Source organism: Ursus arctos, unplaced genomic scaffold (assembly GCF_023065955.2).
Source record: "Ursus arctos isolate Adak ecotype North America unplaced genomic scaffold, UrsArc2.0 scaffold_2, whole genome shotgun sequence".
In the NCBI taxonomy this organism is placed as follows: domain Eukaryota; kingdom Metazoa; phylum Chordata; class Mammalia; order Carnivora; family Ursidae; genus Ursus; species Ursus arctos.
Window position 1 is genome coordinate 71,657,621 of NW_026622874.1, and position 19,497 is coordinate 71,677,117.

General features: G+C 46.5%; 1 protein-coding gene across 8 annotated transcripts in view; it reads left to right on the plus strand.

Moving 5' to 3' along the window:
• LOC113270822 (RNA binding protein fox-1 homolog 1) overlaps positions 1-19,497 on the plus strand; it is a 330,982-nt gene that overhangs the window by 153,207 nt on the left and 158,278 nt on the right. For all 8 annotated transcript variants that reach the window (XM_057314809.1, XM_044391589.3, XM_044391594.3 and 5 more), the window contains exon 2: positions 5,237-5,479. In XM_057314809.1, the coding sequence (XP_057170792.1) occupies positions 5,237-5,479 (243 nt within the window). The remainder of the gene's footprint in view (positions 1-5,236; positions 5,480-19,497) is intronic.

Consider the following 19,497-nt stretch of genomic DNA (forward strand, 5'->3'; position numbering starts at 1 on the left):
AGCAGCAAGTGTGGACGTGAAAACCTTAAGGTCTCGGCTTTTTTTCAAAAAAAAAAAAAAATCTTTTGTGTGTTTATCAGCAACCCAGGAGAGTCCAGGCACTGAACATCTGATGTTAGGTTTGAAAATCTCTTGCGGCACTTGCTGGTTGATGTGGGGGTTCCGTGCAAAGCAGAATCACCCTCCCCACCACCTCAGGACACCCACAAGCATCCTGACTCAGTAGATATCAGAATCCCTGTGATCATCCCACTTATTTAGGGAAAGGTGGGGCTTTGGCATTGGAGTAGAAGAAAGAAGGCAGCTTCTACAAATGAGGGAATGTCTAGCCGGCATGCTCCAAATACTTTTTGTCTGTCACTGTCACCTCCGTGAAGTTGGCTTCAGCTTTCAACCAGGAGCCTGTTCACGTGCCCAAGATCTGCCTTGACCTGGAGTGCCAAAGGTGCCCTTAATGCAAATGTATTTTTCCAGAAAACACACTTCAGCCAAGCTAAGAATCCAGGAACATCACTAGGGAGGAAATAAAGACATCTCTGAAGCCATTTGAAGGTGAAAAATAATTCTATAGGAAGTACAATGATCTTAATTAAATATTAGCCATAATTAGCCCAAAGTGCAAATGTTGGGAATATTAATTAGGGTCTCTCTGGAACAGCTGCCAGTGTTAATAAGTAACTGTGGGGGGTCCCACTAACATCTGTTTGAGGACTTCAGGAGCAGAAATGCTGTCCAGAGCCCCGTGGACTTGAACGCTAGCTTTGGGCTCCTTGGCGACCATGGACACACTCCCTAGAGCTTGGTGCCCTGGGTTTGCCAAAATGGCACAAGGTTTGGTGTTGTGTCCCCAGTTGGCCCTTGCCTTTCCTAGGACAGCCTGAGAACCTTGTGAAGCTAGACCCTGGGCTTGTGGTGGCACAGATTTTCCAGGCTGCTGATCTAACACACACTAGCGGCTCGTCTGGCTAACGGAACACTGGTATTTCTGCATCAGGTACCCCAGCACCTGACTCCTCGTAAGGTGTAACACAGCGCCAGCTGGGTAGCAGGTCTTGAGGCCATGGGGTATGTAGGACCAAGAGGGGTTTGTTTGTTTCAAAATGGGAACAAACCTTTCCACCAGGTGATAGTCATGCGAGGTGAAAGACACCTGGTGTCCTTTCGGCTCCTGGCTTCCCTAAGAGCTACTTGTTGCTATGACCTTGCACAATCATTTCCTGGTTTTGTACTGCAGTCTCCTTCACAGCAAAGGAATATGGGATGAAAGAGGCAGTGCATGCAAAGCAGGGATCCTAGGTCTCCGCGAGATTGACATTTGGGGATAGGTAATCCTTTGTGGTGGGCACCGTCCCAGGCACCGTACGGTGTTTGGCACCATCCCTGGCCTCTCCGTACTAGATGTAAGCAGCAACCCGTCCCCCCGCTGGGAACAACCAAAAGTGTCTGCACACACTGTCAGATGTCCCCAGGGGAGTAGTCACCTGTGTTACCTGTGTAAGAAGTACTGACACCAAGCCCCCAGCACAATGCCTGGCACCTTCTAGGCCTGAGAAGAAAGCAACATCCCTCAGCGTGTCTTCTGAGCACTGGTGAAAAGAAGGACTCCCTTTCACATCAGCGCAGAAGCCTGAAGCCGCCTCGGATCTTCCCCTCGGCAGCCCACTGTGCTGAGTCTGAAGTCTGCATGTGCATGTGTGTGCTTAAAGGGCAGAGGCACGAAGATAGAAAGCATGTTCTGAAGAAGACTTCTCCATTGGGCACCATCCTCAGTACCGCCCGTCCACAACTCTGGCTGAGCTTCCCTCCTTGGTTTAGGGAGAATGCACCCCCTTTTCTCTCTCTTCCGGTTTTATTGCCAATTTTATTTCCTGCCCAAACTTACCATTACGTCTGCAATGGTGGCTTCTTAATTGATGTCCCCATATTTAGTGATAACTTTGCCACCTTGATTTAAAAACTTTTTCTGCAAGGGGCCAAAATGGTTAAATAGTTTAGATTTTGTGGGTCTCTCACAGCTACTCAACTCTGTCATCATAGCATGATGAGCATGGCTGTGTCTCAATAAAACTTTATTTACAAAACAACCAGTGGGCCGGATTTGTCCCATAGGTCATTTGCCAACCCCGCTCCTATCCCCCCTACCCTACCACTTTATGTCCTGTTGCCAGGTTAAGCTTCTCAGAGCCCGGAGTTCATTATTCGAGCATGCATTCACTTCACAAACACTGATAAATGCCTACTTTGCAGCTAGCATGCCGTGGGACACTGGAAATGGAATGGAGAATGTGACACAGTCTTTAGCCCTGAGGACTCTCCCAGGCAAATAAGCAAGCAGTGGCAGCACTAGGAATTCTGTGAGATGTGGCCACCAGCTACAGTGGAGCATAGAGGACACATAGCTGAAGTGGGCTCAGTGTCAAGGAAGGCTTGTTGGAGGACTTGGCTTGGGACCCAAAAGGACAGTCAGGACTAGCCAGGCAAGGGAGTATGGGAGGGTTTTCCAAGCAGAGGGGCAGCCATCGGGTAGACTTGTTGGGTGTGGAGAATATGGAGTGACTGTTGGCTTCCTGAGGGCAGGCCTTTCTCCTTCCAATGCAGAGAGTACTCAGATCCCAACAGAAAGCCCTTGCAGTTTTTTTGGGAACCTGTGAGGGATAGGTCACTCTTCCTGAGATTGCTCTGTCGTGTGGAAAGGCCTGTGTGTCCCCATAAAAGTGTTTTCTGATGGAGGCAGAGGAGGGAAGCCTTTTCTTTGTGTGAGCATCTCTCTGCCGTTGCTTGTGGGATCATTTCATGCTCTCCTATGGGGCCACACCTGGAGTTTTCACAAGCCTGGCTTTCAGTTCAAAGAAGCAGCAGATCGAAGGGAGCAGGGGACTGAAACAGACCTTTGGGCGGAAGCAGAATCTGGCACGATGGATTTGCCTTTGGAGGGTTCTCAAGGTCCCAAAGGTTCTGGGGCTTCTCATCGGCCAGAAAGAAGTGGCTCCACGTGGAATTTGTGTACAGAGGACTATGTTCCTTGAGCAGCCCCGCAGAAGAGAAGGACGCTAGCTGGATTATAAATGGGAGGGGATGTTTTTATTCTTATTAGTCCAGACTCTTTTGGTTGTAAGTAACAGAAAATAAAACTATCTTTCCTGACTCATGTAAGTGAAGCAAACAGTGGTGTTATCAACTGCAGGCAAAGCTGGGTCCAAGGCTTCCTGTGATGTCACCGGCACTCAGTGGACCTGCTTCTCAATTTCTGGGCTCCATTTTCCTCTGGATTGGCTTCTGCTTTAGATGGGTCCTTCTCAAGTGACACTTTTTGGCAGCTCCAGGGCTGCATTATTTTTACAGCTACCAATCCCAGAGGAAAGGGAACTTCCTCCCCCAAACTCCAGGGAGGTTCCAGGATTCAGCCTCCTTGGTGTTGCTAGAGGTTAACTCACTGACTGGCTTAGGTAAATGAGCATGAACCCATGTCCCTGTGACTGACCATGGAACCCTGATTAGCCAGGGTCACATGACTGTGTCTGGAGGTAAGCTGAGGCAGGGCTCATCCCCATCTGCATTCTGATGGGCTGAGAGTGGATGTGTCCCCTAAAAGGAAACCAGGTGGTATTCTTGATGAAAAGACCAATGCACAGCAATGGCGACGTGGCTTCCCAAGGATGGTCAGGGTTAACTTCCCACGTGCAGGGACCCAGCCACAGTGCAGACAGAGCCTGCACAGCCCCAAACGCGAAGAAAAGACGTTAGACAGAAAGCAAGCAAGGGCTGTGCATTTCTGCTTCCAATGGCACAGACATTTGGAGACATTCGTCTGGGGGAGGAAAGGGCGTGATGGGAATGTTTTCACTTGCAAAATGTTTTAAACTTATCCTAAGCTTAGTTCTCTTCGAAGTGTCATCTTTAACATTCTAATTAAGGTCCCTTCTAAACAAATGCACAAGCTCTGTGCACAGCTCCGAGAATAAACTTTTTTTTTTTTTTTTTTTTTTTTGGTCCCTTCTCTGTCATAATGTTTGCACTGCGCTCAAGTTGCTTTAGCTGGAGAGACTCTTGAATGTTGGTGGTGGGGACCTAGGAGATGTGAGCAATTCTGACATTTTTGCCCTGGTATCATTCTAGGAGGGCCGAAGTCACATCTGGTTGACCACAGACAATGGGAGAAGCAGCTCTTTGGTGTGCTTAATTGCTAAGCTTCTCTCTCTCTCCCTGACTGTGCGATCCCATCTCTTTTGAGATTATGAAAAATTTGGACCTAGGGGTTACAGTTTCTGGTGCAGTGTGCATGTGTGTGTGTGTGTGTGTGTGTGTGTGTGTGTGTGTATGCGTAGGGTAGTAGAGTTATGAGGGTCTGGGTGGGGGTAGAGAGAAATAGATGTTTCCTGAAATGGAAGCATTTGAATTCAGGGGCTTTTTTAAAAATTCTTTTGACTTAACTGTAATGATCACACTGCATGTTTTGCCTAGATTGGAAGGGTGAATTGTTATATAATACTCTGTGCTTATAAAAAAAAAATAAGGCAGGGGGCAGGGGGAGGCATTGACTAATGAGGCTGAGTTAAGTCCAGCATTTTGTAAAGATACTTAAAATTGTGACCACAGTATCACAGAGTGCCGTCTTTGTCCAAATTAGGTCTTGAATTTCCATTGGCTGCTTCATATTGGCTCTGGGAACATCACACACACACACACACACACACACGGTGACCATTAAAAGGACCCCCCATCCCATTATGTGAGCCAAGTCACATAAAACTTTGATTAAATTCAAATGCTTAGATGAATTGTCTCTCCTCTCAAGAACACACACGTTCAATTTAATCTCTCTTGGCATTTTAAGTATCAAATCAAGGCTCTGCTGTCACTGGAGACAACTACATGCTCACATGTTCCAAAATGGGAATGAAATAAGGAGGATCTGCCAGAAAAAATCTAATCGGGCAGGGCACAGACCCTCCGTCTTTGGCTATGGGGCTGGAAGACACGGGGAAAGTGACTGCACCTTGCGAGCCTCGATTTCTGCGTCTGCGCAATGGGGTTACGTCTGTATACATGCTGAGCACTGTTTCCGCATCGAGTCTGGTGAAGATGAAGTGGGGTGCATCCATCTCGGGCTCTTCGCACCATGCTGGCACCTGCAAAGTGTCGGGAGAGAACTAGTCCTTGCGCCCCAGGGAAGGGTTCTGCCTGGTGCCCTCTCACGGTGTTCTCACCCTCTCTGACCTTTTCTGATTTTCTTTAGGGTAATCAGGAAGCAGCAGCTGCCCCGGACACAATGGCTCAGCCTTATGCTTCGGCCCAGTTTGCTCCCCCTCAGAACGGCATCCCCGCGGAATACACGGCCCCTCATCCCCACCCCGCGCCAGAGTACACGGGCCAGACCACAGTCCCCGAGCACACGTTGAACCTGTACCCTCCCGCCCAGACGCACTCGGAGCAGAGCGCAGCGGACACCAGCGCGCAGACCGTGTCGGGCACCGCCACAGTAAGTGGGCGCGGGTCCTCGGGCGGGGGGCGGCGACGGCAGTCCCTGAGGCCGGCCCTGTCGCAGCAGCTCGCCCAGTTCACCTGTCTAGAGGCCTCCTCTCCGGTTACTTAATCAACACATTTTTCCTTAACTGCCTTTATTGGTAAAGGGAAACTTTCATCTAATTTCTGTTCCTATTGCCTTTTCTGGAATTCTCTCCACTCGGTAGAATCATACACTATGTAACTTTAACAGCTTTATAGAGATATCATTTGTATACCAGAAATTCACCCATTTTTGGTGTGCAATTCACTGATTTCTAATAGATTGGCGGAGTTGTGCAACCAGGGGCTTTCACTAATTTTGGAATATTTCCACCACCCAGAAAGAAACCTCAGGCCCCTGTGCAGCTCCTCCCCACCGCAGCCCCTGTCTCTTCAGCTTCTTCAGCTTCTTCATCCCTTTAAGATTTACCTGTGTTTTTCTGTGTTTTGTGTGAGCCATAGGGCAGGGGAGGCCTAGGCTGCAAAGGGGCAGCGCCAGAGAATTTTGCAGGGTCGTGGAATGTTCTGTATCTTGATGGTGGCCGTTTAGTTTATGCACAAGAAAGAGTATATTTTATTGCATATGAATGCGTTCAGTGGATTAAAAATAAGCAAACAAAGAAGAAACATTTTATCACCACCATAAATTAAAAACTAGCATTGTTGGCTATTAATCAAAGATAAGCCTAAACAAAAATAATTATTAAAATTAAACACTTGTTCATTTGTGTGTGACCTAAAATAACCATGCATACCACAAGATGTATATGTTCATTTGAGAAACCTTGTTTTGTGGTGTTCTTTAGAAGCCTGGGCACGCCAGGCCGCTAGTCTAGAACATTTTGTAGGTAGAAGGCAATTGTGCCTCTTTCTTCTGCCCCTAGGCCTCTGGAAAACCAGTATTTGTGAGGGAATTTCTTGGTTTACAGCAGGAAATTTTCTTGACCCTCAAAGTAACCATTTACTATTTTGCTACCTGGTACTTCATTTCAAGGTCAGGTTTGGAGATTTTTAAAAAATAGTATACATTCTAACATGGTCTGTTGCCTATCTCCCCTTTTTTATTTTGGTAGAATGTGTATATGACATGAAATTTACCATTTTAACCATTTTAACTCAGATGATTCAGTGGGATTAAGAACATTCACAGTTCAGTGCAACCATCACTCTATCTAATTCCAGAACATTTTCATCACCCCAGAAGGAATCTCCATACCCATTACGGAGACAATACCCATTCCCACAAATGCACTTTCTCTCGGTATGGATTTGCCCATTCTAGATATTTCATAAAAATGGAATCATACAATATATGACCTGTTGGTTTTGGCTTCTTTCACTTGATAGAATGTTTTCCGGGTTTATCCACGCTGTGGCATGTATCAGTACTTTGTTCCCTTTTTATGACTGAATACTGCTCCACTGTATGCCTGTGCCACTTTTGTTTGCCCATCCGTTTACTGATGGGCATTGGAGTTGTTTCCATCTTTGGGTTTTTGTGACTAGTGCTGCTATTGCCTGTTTCTATCTGGCTGTTAGACTTAGGGACGAGTTTATTAAATGGGTTTGCTGGTCTAGCACGTGTCTGCTATCGGCTGTGTTGACTACCAGGTTTATTTGTTTTTGCTTATTTTGTGACAGGAAATGTTGGTAGGGCTTCAGAAAGTTATTTTAGGACTGAAAAAGACATGTAATAATGTCCACTCAGACATTATCTATTAAGCCTCAATATGTGCCAAGCATAGTAACCTGCCGTGGGAGAGCCATTTGTTCATGCATGTTTTTAAGCCTCTACCGTGGCCAGGACTCGTACCAGGTGACGTGGTTGAACTGAGCAGAAATGATCCTTTCCCTCTTATAACTTAGCATGAGAGTCCTGGAGTGAGCACGTGTCAATCAAACAGCTGTCTACGTGGTACGTGCTCTTAAGGAAAAGACAGGTGCCGTGGAGAATTAAGATGGGCAGGGGTACCGCCTGCAGATGAGCAGTCTGGGACTCTTTCTCCAAGAAGATGGTATTTCAGCTGAGAAGATAAGCTTTCCAGGCAGAAGGAATACCAAGGTCAAGGTCCCAAGGTCGAAAAGAACTTGATTTGTTCAAAAAACTAAAAGGAGCCCAGGATGTCTAGGCCATGTGAAGACAGTCCGGGGGTGCGGTGGCAAAGGGTAAAATGGGAACAATCATCAGGAACTGTATCCCACAGGCCTGGTGGGTTTGATATGTGGGTGGAATTGCACATGAGGAGCAGTGGGAGCCACTGAACAAGTTTAAGCCAGAAGAGTTAGAAAGTGAAATCTTAAAAGGAAGGATTAACGATGCATACCTAAAAGGAGATCTTAATCCAGTTGGGAAGTTGCGATGCTCAGTATCCTTCTCTCATAAAAAGAACTCTTTAGAGATCACAAATTTAAACAGGGTGTTGGGTGTCCACAGCGCCCCAGGCACTGCAGTGCCATGAAACGGTGAGCAGACGTGCTCTCTTTCCTTAGAGAGATTTTTGGTCTGCTAGAGAATATAGGATACGTATTCTGTTATGATTGTAATGTGATAAGCTCTAGAGCATGGAGATACCAGGGGGCCAGGACTTGAGAAGTAAATGGGAATGGTTGGGGTCAGAGTGCACTACCCATCATAAGCACTTGCAGTCAAGAGAAAGAAAAGATAGCAACTGAGGAGCGTAAGAGTTCAGAGGAAGCAGTTTGTACAAGAGTGGATGGGGGGTCCTATTTTATGCCAAGGAGAAGGCACCTATGGGGACAGGCGGAAGGACCCAGAACAGGAGGTAGGGAATGATGACTCAGGAGAGAAGGTGACCAAGGGTGAACACATACAGCAAGTGGTCTAGGAAAGGAGAAGAAACACTTTCTGTGTTGCTGCCTTATTAACTTATAATTGACACACAATAACCTGCGTGTATTTAGAGCACGCAATTTGATGAGCAATGACAGATGTACAGACTGTGTAACCAACATTTCCATCACCCCCAGAGCTTCCTGCTTCCCCTTTACAATCTTTCCTCCCTGCCCTCTACCTCATTCCCCGGGTGGACCCACAGATCTGATTTTCTCACTATAACTTAGTTTTTAGTTTCTCGAATTTTAGAGCACCAAAGTCAAACACCATGCACTCTTTTTGCCAGGCTTCTTTCACTTGGTGTCGTTGCTTTTAGGGTCCTCTGTCTTGTTAGATCAGTAGCTCACTGTTTTTCATTGCCGAGTAGCAAGCCGTTGTGGGGATGCCCCACGATTTGTTGGTCCATTTACTCATGGATGGGTATTTGGGTTGTTTTCAGCTTTGGGCCACTACACATAAGGCTCCTGTGAAATTTGGGGAACATTTCAGGATTGAAGAAGAGAAATGTCTTAGTCCATTCAGGCTGCTGTAACAAAATCCCACTGACTGGCTTGCAAAGAGCAGAAATTTGTTGCTCACGGATCTGGAGGCTGTAAGTCCAAGATCAAGGTGCCAGTGTGGTCGAGTGAGAGCCCCTTCCTGGTGCATAGCTGGGACTTTTTCACTGTGTCCTCACATGGCAGAAGAAGTGAGGGAGCTTTCTGGGTCTCTTTTATAAGAACACTAATCCCATTCACCTGATCACCCCCTAAAGCCCCACCTCTTAACACCATCACTGGGGCTTTACAATTCCAACATGTGAATGGGGGGGAGGCACAAACATTCAGACCACAGCAAGAAGAAGGAGTGGATGTGTGAGGAAACAGAGAAATCTCCAAGTCAGGAAATACTGTAAGGGGCTCCTTCTCTGTTGCCTTCATGTTCTCAGGGATGGAGTCACCATCATCAGCTGACAGAGAGAAGCAGAGGAGTTTGGGAGCAATAGAATGATTCCTGAAACTGGACAAACATGCTAAGAATCTGGCTCAGATGATTCCTAGAGTATCTGAGTGACAACAAGCGCCTCTCTGAGCCTGGAGAATATGAATTTGTGGAAGGTTGGTTAGCTGGCCCGTTTGTCTTCTCTAGTGATATTTGGGTGAGACGAGCTGTCCCAGGAAGTTTCAAAGCAAGGGGAACCATTCTACACTGAAGGAGGGGGCTTACCTGGCCTCAGGGAGGGACAGGAAGATAAAAGAAGCCATCTTGTTTTCTACCACACATGATTCCACGCATATGCTTTCCTCTCTTGGCCAAGATGGAAGATGCTTCTGCTGCCCATGACCTACTCAGTTGTACTTTCCTGACTCAACCAAGCAGAACATGGTCTATGACAAGCATGCTTCCAAATGTCTCCATCCTCGTGCATGTACCGAGCGTACCTCCCCTTCACTCCAGGTTCTGCGTTAACCTAAGGCAGGAATTTCACCTCTGAGTGGGTCAGACCCATGTTCTCCCAATGCTGGAATCCATGGCCCTGCTTTAGCCTACCTAATTATTCTCCACAGCGTCACCTTGTGCCTGGAGTTACCCTAACTGTCCTTGTGCATGGTTCTTAATGCCAGTCTGAGGGCACTGTCGAGGACATCATTTCTATGAGAAACCGAGTAGTTTTGGGTACGAGCAAACATCCATCCATCTGGTAGGCTCTAAGAACATCTAATATATGCACATGATTTAACACAAAGTGCAGAAGCTGTAAAAGGGAAGCGGGATGCACCCAGAGCTCCCAACCAGAGCTGAGGAAAGTACAGACAGAAAAGACTTCCCAGGTCATCCTCTCCGTTCCCCAAGGGCTGAAATGAGTCCCTGCAGGACATGTTTCTGCTGGGTGTCTATTCAACGTAGGCCTCCAGACACATCGGGGATCACTGTGTTGACAGAGCCAATACTCTGTTATCTTAGCGACCGCTCCTGACAAGGTATTTTACTCTTGACATATTATAATTAGAGATTTGCAAGTAGTGAATTCTCCATGTATCTCCAATAGCAACTTAACTTCTATTTTTAACACCTCTGCAGTCTGTGTAAAGTCTCCCACCAGCTCTGGGATCTGACGGGAGAAAGAATATGGGTCCTAGAGCTAGGTCCCTGAGCTCCGGGCTCTGTTGACAGGGACAGGCTCTGCTCGAGGAGCCAAGTCCCTGACCCTCAGCCACTGCCAACTACAGAGTCAACTGGGTCTCCGGAGTTCCTTCATACCTTTAAGAAGTGAAGACGTTGGCTGGTGATGACTTCCTGTTCTCATCCCCTTTAAAGCCTGGCTCTGCTTTAGAAGCCAGGAGTGTAGCTGAGGTGTGGGGAAAACTCAGTGCATTCCTTTTTGTCCATTAGCTACTGCTGCTGTTGGTATTATTATTATGTTAAATTAGTTTTAATTATTAAATTATAAATTAAATTACCATTATATTAGAGCAACTCAGGTTTGTGGTTAAAAAAACCACACTTGAGAAAAGGGCATACAATAAAAACTAAAATTTCTTAGTGCCCACAAGCCCAGTTCTTTGTCTCCCTGCCAGAAGTAATAGTTACCAGTCCTTTATATTTCCTTCCAGAAATGTTTTGTGCGTGTGTCTTGGCCCATTTGGGCTGCTATAACAAAAATACTACAACCTGCGTGGCTTATAAACAGCAGACGTTCATTTCTCACGGTTGTGGGGCTGACAAGTCCGAGAACATGGTGGTGGCAGTGGCCATGGCCGTGTCTGGTGAGGGTGCGCTTCCCACTGTGTTCTCACGTGGTGGAAGGGAACGAGGGGCTCTCTGAGGCTTCTCTATGAGGGATCCACCCTTATGACCTGATCACCTCCCAAATGCCCCATCTCCCAATATCATCACCTTGGGGGGGGGGAGATTTCCACATGTGAATTTTGGGGGACACAAACATTCAGTCCATAGCAGCCTGCTTGTCTCCTTCTCTGTGTGTGTGTGTTTCTCTCTATCTCTCTGTCTCTCTGTCTCTCAATCTCTCTTCTATCTTTCTGTCTCTAAATAAAATCTCTACATCTCTAATTCCTCTTCACAGAAGAACAGAATTGAAACCATTTGAGAGTTGTCTGCTGTCGGGAAAGAGGGAAGGGAAGGTATGCTGCCATTGACTGAGGCCTGCTATGGTCCACAGACCATGATGCGTGCTGTGCACACCTCGTCTTGTTTTGCCTCCACACCAAACCCTTTAAATGATATCCATACTCCCATTTTACACTGGGGAAGCAGAGGTGCAAAGAGGCTAAGGACACTGTGAGTTTGGGAGAGTTTTGTGTGGCAGAATGGAGAGCCTCGCCCAGGTCTGTTTCATGTCAAAGTCTGGCCTCTTTCCTCAGTCTCTGGGGTATTCCCCACAAGGGCTCCCGGGAGGCAGTATAGGTGACCAATGCCTGAGACCAGGGTGAACAATCTAAAATTCTTCTGGTTTCTTCAGTCCTGCTCTCCAATTGAAAGTAGCAGGTCAGTGAAGAACGTGGACTCCAGATTTGTTGGGATTAGACCTTCTGTGGCACCATTTGGGCTGGAGCATTTGACCTCTCTGCTCGTATTATCCCTACTGTTTCCTTCCTCCACTGGGGTTCTCCCCTTCTCCAAACCCCCTTCCTCTTCCCTTCTAAACACCCCTCAGCGCTGCATTGGAGAACACCAGAGAGTTCCTCTCCCTGGCAGAGGATTTCAGCCTCACCTGCTCACATTTAAAGTTTGGCGAAATCATTGAGGGATGCCTGTCTAAAGATAGGCTGAGTAGCCACATCAAAACAGTAACTGGGGAATAGCAATCTCAAAAATAGTGGTCTTTGCTCAGTGAGTGTCAGACTATGTCCTAAGCATTTTTCAAGCACAATCTCAAGTTATCATGACTTTTTATCACCCCCCAAAAAAAAGTATATGTGAAGCATTATCATCCCCATATAAAGCATTATATAAGGAACCAAGGCAAGGAACTTCCTGAAGTTCTTTTTTTTTTTTTTTTTAAAGATTTTATTTATTTATTCGACAGAGATAGAGACAGCCAGCGAGAGAGGGAACACAAGCAGGGGGAGTGGGAGAGGAAGAAGCAGGCTCCCAGCGGAGGAGCCTGATGTGGGGCTCGATCCCATAACGCCGGGATCACGCCCTGAGCCGAAAGCAGACGCTTAACCGCTGTGCCACCCAGGCGCCCCTCCTGAAGTTCTTTGTAGCTAACAGGGAGGAGCTAGAGCTTCAAACCAGGTGTGTCAGACTCAAGACCAAAAGTCCTAAGGAGGGCTGAAGCCCAGAAGGCATTCCCCAGGCACATGCAGGTGCTCAAGCCGGGCTCTTCTCTGTGTAGATTGCAACGCAGACAGGAATGCTTTTGCCTGGGAATCACCGTCCCACCTTGGGGAGGGCCCCAGCAGACCCAAGCATGTGCAATATTACAGGCTTAGCGTGTGCTCTTATTTGAGACCTGTGCCTTGAGCAAACTCCAATAACACGTTTCGGTAGCTTCGCAATTGTCTTTTCAGATGACAGTGTGGCTGAGCTGTTTTGTCCACACCAGTTCTATTTGCCTAAGGTTCACATTTACCTTAAGGACACAGGAACGGCCTCTTGTTCCCTCATGAGGCCAAGTATTATGCTTCTGCCTCCCAGATAGCTTTAAAACAAATGGCCCATGGCTTTCAGGGTAAATTAAAGGCCTTCATTCCCCAATACCAGGGCCATTTTACCATTCTAAAGCCCCAGTTCCCAGTCCTGATGGGCCAGAAGGCACGATTAATCCCACCTTAGGATAACTCTGAGAGGGGCAGCCTGGCTGGGAGCATCAGAGACCCATGTGTGTAATGTCCTGTCACAGCACTAGGATGATGGCCTTGGAATCCGGTGGAAGTGAAGGTTCTCATGACGGGTCAGAGATAAATACCATTTGGTATTGTCAAGAGCATCAGAGAAGAATTGAGTGAAGAGCCTGAAGTTCCCACTGCATTTCTGACACGGAGCGGGACCGTCGGCATGTGACGTAACCTCTCTGAGCATCACTTACGGCATCCGTATATGTGAGGCTTAGAGCAGCAGTGACGTCCTGAGGAGATAATGCCAAGGAAGGGCTTCACAGTGACAGGCACACGGTAGACGCTCTGCCATAGGAACCATTACAATTATGAGAACAAATCACATCATTCCTAATGGGAAATCAGAGTGTTCTCCTCTGTCCTGAATTTTTCATTCTCAAAATTCTTCAGGAAAATAAATTCATCCTAAGAATTATGTGACTTTCTGTGTCAAAAATCAAACCAAGACTCAAAAATCCCCACCTTTATTTTATAAGTAATTCTTACATTTAATGATTTTCATACGAATAGCTTTCAACCACTCATGTCTGAGTCCGACTGATGGGTAACAGCTAGTCATTGGCCCAGTTAGGTCCAGGCCATGTGCAAACAAGGCTAAGATTTATTAGGGAAATACATAACTGATGTTTTGTTTGTAGGGCTCAAAGCCACCTTGCTTTTGCTAAATGAGGAAAGATATACTCTGGAAGCGAGTTGTGTTTCCTTCGGGGGACTTGATTGTCACGTGTGAGTCGCAGGTCTACTAGGCACTTGAAATGTTTCACCTTGGCTTTCTCTCCATCTGGTGTTTTGTGCTTATTCACACCCACATTCATTGTCATTAATTTTATACTCTCAGGATGACTAAGCAGTCTCTACCCTTGATGAAGATGTTAGTTTTGAGCAAGTATCGGCACACGGTGTAGTTCTAAAGAGTTGGGTTAATGATTGGATGATCTGAAGATGAAGTGGGCTGTCTGTGAGCTGTACAAGCGGCTGGTCTAGGTGTTTGAAGAACCTAATTGCCTTTGCATGGCTCATAGCCCCACTAGGTGGTCTTGTTGCTTTTACGTGGTTTTTGTTTGTTTGTTTTTAAATGAACTTAGGACGCAGGCTCTCATCTGTTCTGGGTGCAGTATTTGAATCACTCATCAGCCAACCATAGCTCATGCTCTTAATTGGTGGCCATATATTCTACAAGTTTGTAGTGAGTTCATAGGAATTCTGTGCTCTATTTGGATTCTTGGCTGGAGAAGGTAGTTGGCTATGCTCTGTTAACTGAGGATTCCTGGGTGCTTTGGCCAGACCCTTGCCATGTTAGAGCCGGAGGAAACTGAAGAGTCTACCCAGCCCATCTTCTCACCGTACAGATAGGAGATCATACACGGTAAGGGCTGAAACTCAAATACTTTCAGGTCCAGTAACATACATGTTTGAGAGAGATTGGTTTGTGATGAAGACATAGGTAAAGGAAATCATTAATTTTCTCCATTAATGTAGGAAAGATAAAACCATAGGCAAGGTGTGTATGACCCCTTGGTAGCGACACTGTGGTAGTCTAGGGGGTACATGGACCATTCAAAGGGGTGCCCCCATCCACCCATCCACTCACTGTCATATTGGATCACTGACCCAGCATGACGATATCTTTTGATTTTTTTTTAAGTAAGCAGCTATTTGGATTTTTATGTGTTCTCTTGTTCACTCCTATTTCACTCATTTTTGTTATCTGCCCAGCCTCTGAAGATATGAGTTTATAACCGCTGACTTAGTCTAGGAATCTTAATTTTTTTTTTAAATGAGAGGTGAAGTTAGGAGATTTAATCCTTCATTAAGGTGTTTAAAAAAGCCAGCTTGGATGCTTCTGCATGACGGTGCAGAGAATCATAGAAGGTTACAGCTTGAAATGACCATCCTGTCTGCCTGCTTCATTTATGATTAACACCAAGGCTCAGAGAGGGAAAGTGACCTGCCTGAGTCACACAGTGACTATCACAGCAGGGGTGACCCAAAAGAAAATTTCCACTGTACCACTTCCCCTGCTATGGATTCTACTGGCCGTGACCATCCTTTTTCCCTTCCACCTCCTGGATTCTGTAGTAGTTTTCAAAATCCACTTACTTGGGGTCATGTCTGCATTGAAATGGACAAAGCCCGGTGTCTTTAGGAGCAGGTCAGACTGTATGACTCGGGCCTCCATTTCTCTTTGATATCTTATTTTAGTTCCTAGCCAGAGGTTGCAGGGCCTTACTCTCACTAAGGCTTCCAGACTTCTAAAAAGAGTCTTTATTTTCCCTACTTCTTTCCTCCTGATCCTGTTGGTTAGGTCGAGGGGGCTGTGCTCATTCAGTGGTGTTATGTATTCCAACCAGCTCTAGTCTGAATCACTGCTGGGTCAAAATGCTCTAACTAGGGGGTCTGGGTTTCTGCCTTTGCATCCCTGGAGAGGACAGAGACTGTCAGCTTGTCAAATTATAACCTTTCATGTACGGCTATGTCCGAGTTACCGCACAAGCACCCTGAGGGGCAGAAGGTCCAAGGCTGGGTTCTGCCCTCCATAGAAGAACCACCAAAGCCTTCTGAGGCAGGTGAGCCTGGTAGGTGAGCCAAGCAGAATGGAGATCCCACGAATCCTAGGCGCTCTTCAACTCCTGGACTTTGGAGAGGAGCTCACTACAACCCAGACAATAGCCATCCCTCTTGCATCAGGAGCAGAGTGCATCAGGCTCAAGGACCTGATTTTTATGTGATCTTGATGTCCTTGGGACAAAGCTACATGGGCAAATTTGTTCTTCAATAGACCAAGGTTTGTAGCCTGTACAGACCTAAACAAACCAGGCCACTGGGACCATGGCGATTTGAAGCCTTAATGGTTGCAGACTTGTTTTGGAAGTAAAAAAGGCAGGTTTTTTTCCTTTAAAAAAAATTAACAGATTGAGTTGTAAAGAATACAATTCAAAAAGTTTGGGCTATCCTGGTCTTTTAAAAGTGAAAAATACAAATGTGCATTCTGATTGGTAGAAAAACAAATGGAAATTTCTTGGGCTGAAGAGAATTAAAAAAAAAAAAAAGAGGCAGCAGTCATTTATTAATAATGTATGGGGAACAGTACCTAGCATTTAGTGAGCACATACTAGATCCCAGGGCAGTGATGCTACATTTATGTGCATGACCTGAGTGAATCTTACAGCATCCAGAGGAGCGGGGACCGTAACTGACCCCTTGTTACCCAAGTCAGAGAACCAGAGCTTAGAGACATCAAGGAGCCTGCCCAAGGTCACATCATGAAGCCAATACGGCAGAGCAGGAGTTTAGAGGCAGCCAGTCCGACTCCAGAATCCACTCCATCATTCACTCCACGAGCCGAGCACTATGTGGTGCATTTTCTTCACATTCCATAGCCCATCGGGGGATGGATGTGAAGATTCCAGAATTATAGATGAGGAAACAGAAGCACAGATGTTAAGTCACTTGCCCCAAGGCCATACAACTAATAAAGGGAAGAGTGTAAATGCAAGCAGAGGTCTGTCAGATTCCTAAACCCGCATTGTGTGACTTCCCCATCAAAAGTAGTTTGTTTTACTTAAATGACATTCTCTGCTATTTTAATCATGATATCATAGCAGACAAATGTGTTAATAATCTTTGTCCCCATAATTCTGGTTTAGCTCAAAACTGCCTCAATTTACACACACACACACACACACACACACACACACACACAATGTTTCTCTCTCTCCCTCTCCTCCCATCCCCCAAGCACCCCCAAACCCCCAGGGCATCCAGTGGCCCCATGGAGTGAAAAGGGCCTCAAACCGTTTTGCAAGCAGACTAAGGAAGCCTGGATCTCCCAGAGAAACTTGCTACAAGGAAATCGCTAATTATAACCCAAATTGTATTTGACTTCTGCATCTTTGCTTTACATTGTAACACTGTAATTTAAAGAGATTGTTCCCTGGCCTTTTTTAGGGAAAGAAATTAACTACCATTTTCTTACTAAGAAAAGCAGTGGTAACAGCAGTGCAGGAATGACAGGAGGTGGGTCCCATCCCCTCCTTCCCTCTACCCAGATTGCATGTGGGAGCCGGGTTAGCAATTATTCAAGGAATTGCCTGGGGTTCCAGGCGCTGTCTCTGGGTGACACCCATCTGGCCTTACCAAAGGAAAGAGAAGATGAGGGTGGGGCAGGCTTGGGAACAAGAGTCTCCTTGACTCCAGGAGTGGAACTTTGGAGGCAGAAGGCAAGCAAGGTACATTAGTCCTTGGATTTGGGGGCCTTCTGTTTTGAGCCACTGGCACTCTTGACAAAGACTAGAGGGGACCTGGTCAGAGCTTGAAAAGGGGAGTTGCAAACATTGCCTGGACTTCAGAGCCTTGGCTGTCTTTCTGCCTGATTCAGCTGTCCATGGGACCCAAAGCCCCTCGCCAGCACCCCCTTTCCCCTCTTCTCTCAAGCCTTCCTCAGGCCTTCAGTATCAGTGTTAAGCCAGGCCAAATGTTGGCAAACTCTGACCAGTGGGTCAGTATTGGCCCACTGCCTGTTTTTTCAATAAAGTTTTATTGGAACGCAGTCACACCAGTTCGTTCATGTATTGTCTGTGATGCTTTGCTTCTGCAGAGCTGAGTAATTACAACAGACATATAACCCAGTGAGCTGAAAATACTATTTTCCTCTACTTAAAAGGTTTGCCGGTGGGTCTTCCGGATTATTTTTTAGTAAAATATTTCCAATTTCCCTCCTGGCCAGTGAATTACATTTCTTTTATTCTTTCTCCTTCATCAAACTGCCCTTCCCTGTGGAACTCTGGCAAGAAAGTAAACATTTGTGTAATGCCAGAATTCAGCGAATGCCAGACTTATACCAGAAATATAGCATCTCCTTCTGCCCCTAAATATATCCATAGTCACACACACACACACACACACACACACACACACACAGAGCCCCTGTTTTCTCAAGAACCAAAACCTGTATCACTGGTGTCTCTGATTTAAATCCAAGCTGGGTTAGTAAATGTTATATTCTTCTGAGGTCATGGAATAAATATCACAGTTATTATTAACAGAATAAGTAATAATTGTGGTAGCCAATGTATTCCAGCTTTAAGTTCATTAATCCTCATCCTAATGGCCGGTAGGGTTACCCCCATTTCCCAGGCCAGGAAAACAGAGAGGTTATGTAGATGGCCCTAGGGGGCACCGTCAGGAAGTCGTGGGCACAGAACTCAAACCCAGTCCTGGCTGGTGCAAAGGTACAGCTCTGCTAGGCCATGGCAGCTCTTGAAAGCACATAGGCACAGCCAACGGAGCCAACTCTTGACTGAAGTAGACAACCGATGCCCAGCTCCGGAGCTGACACGTACAGTGTGCTGAGTCCCAGGGCCTAGTCTTCTGCAGATACAACAATTGATCCCAAGAAGAGCCTCTGGAGGCCTGAGTAGAGGCACTGAGGGTCAGTTTTCGGTGAATAGTCCCTGATGATTCTTCCATGGCTCTCAAAAGACCTGCCGAGAATGTTTTTTGCCTGCTAACTTTCACAAGCTCAGCAGAGGGAGATACTTGGCGATGGGGAACCCCGTGTTTTCTTTTAAAAATAAGAGCTCATAGGGAAGGAGGATACCCATGGCAGAGGGAGATTCCAGCGAATGGGATCTGGGTTCCGTGTGGCAGCCAAATTCCAGCACGGAGCCCAGCCGGGGCTGCACGGGCATCTGGGCCTACCCTGAGACGTGCGTGGGGCTTTAGGAAGCCCTGTGATTTGGCACCCGCTGCTTGGGCTTCAAGTCTGCAGGCTTCCTGAGGATGCACAGTGGCCTGACATTGGGGCTGAGCCCTTGATAATGACACTGTAGACGCGAGGTAATTACACATCCGTTACTTCCCAAGTCAAGCTAAGTGGACCTCTGATTATTATTCTGCACATAATAGGAGCATAACTAACACTGAAGGGAGATTGTACTTCCCTATTTTATTAACCGCTTTTATATTCCCTTGTGCATGGCTATGATGCTATGAAATCTCTTTAAATGTGATATTACTCAATATAATATAATAATAATGCACACACCGTAATGTATTGAATTGCTTTGCAAACAGCCCTTCTGAAATTGAATTTCCCATCATTTCCCTGGGCCGGCCCAGGGCTGCTGGGCTCACAGGCCCTTTCTGTGCCCGGGAACCTGGGGCCTACCTTCACAGGTTTTCATAGATGTAAGCAGTTGGTCCACATCATCTTTATTCACGGTGCGGATGTTGGCGAGCTGCATTCCCGGACATCTCACAGTAAATTGCAGCTCAGCAATGGGAACAGTTTCTGAA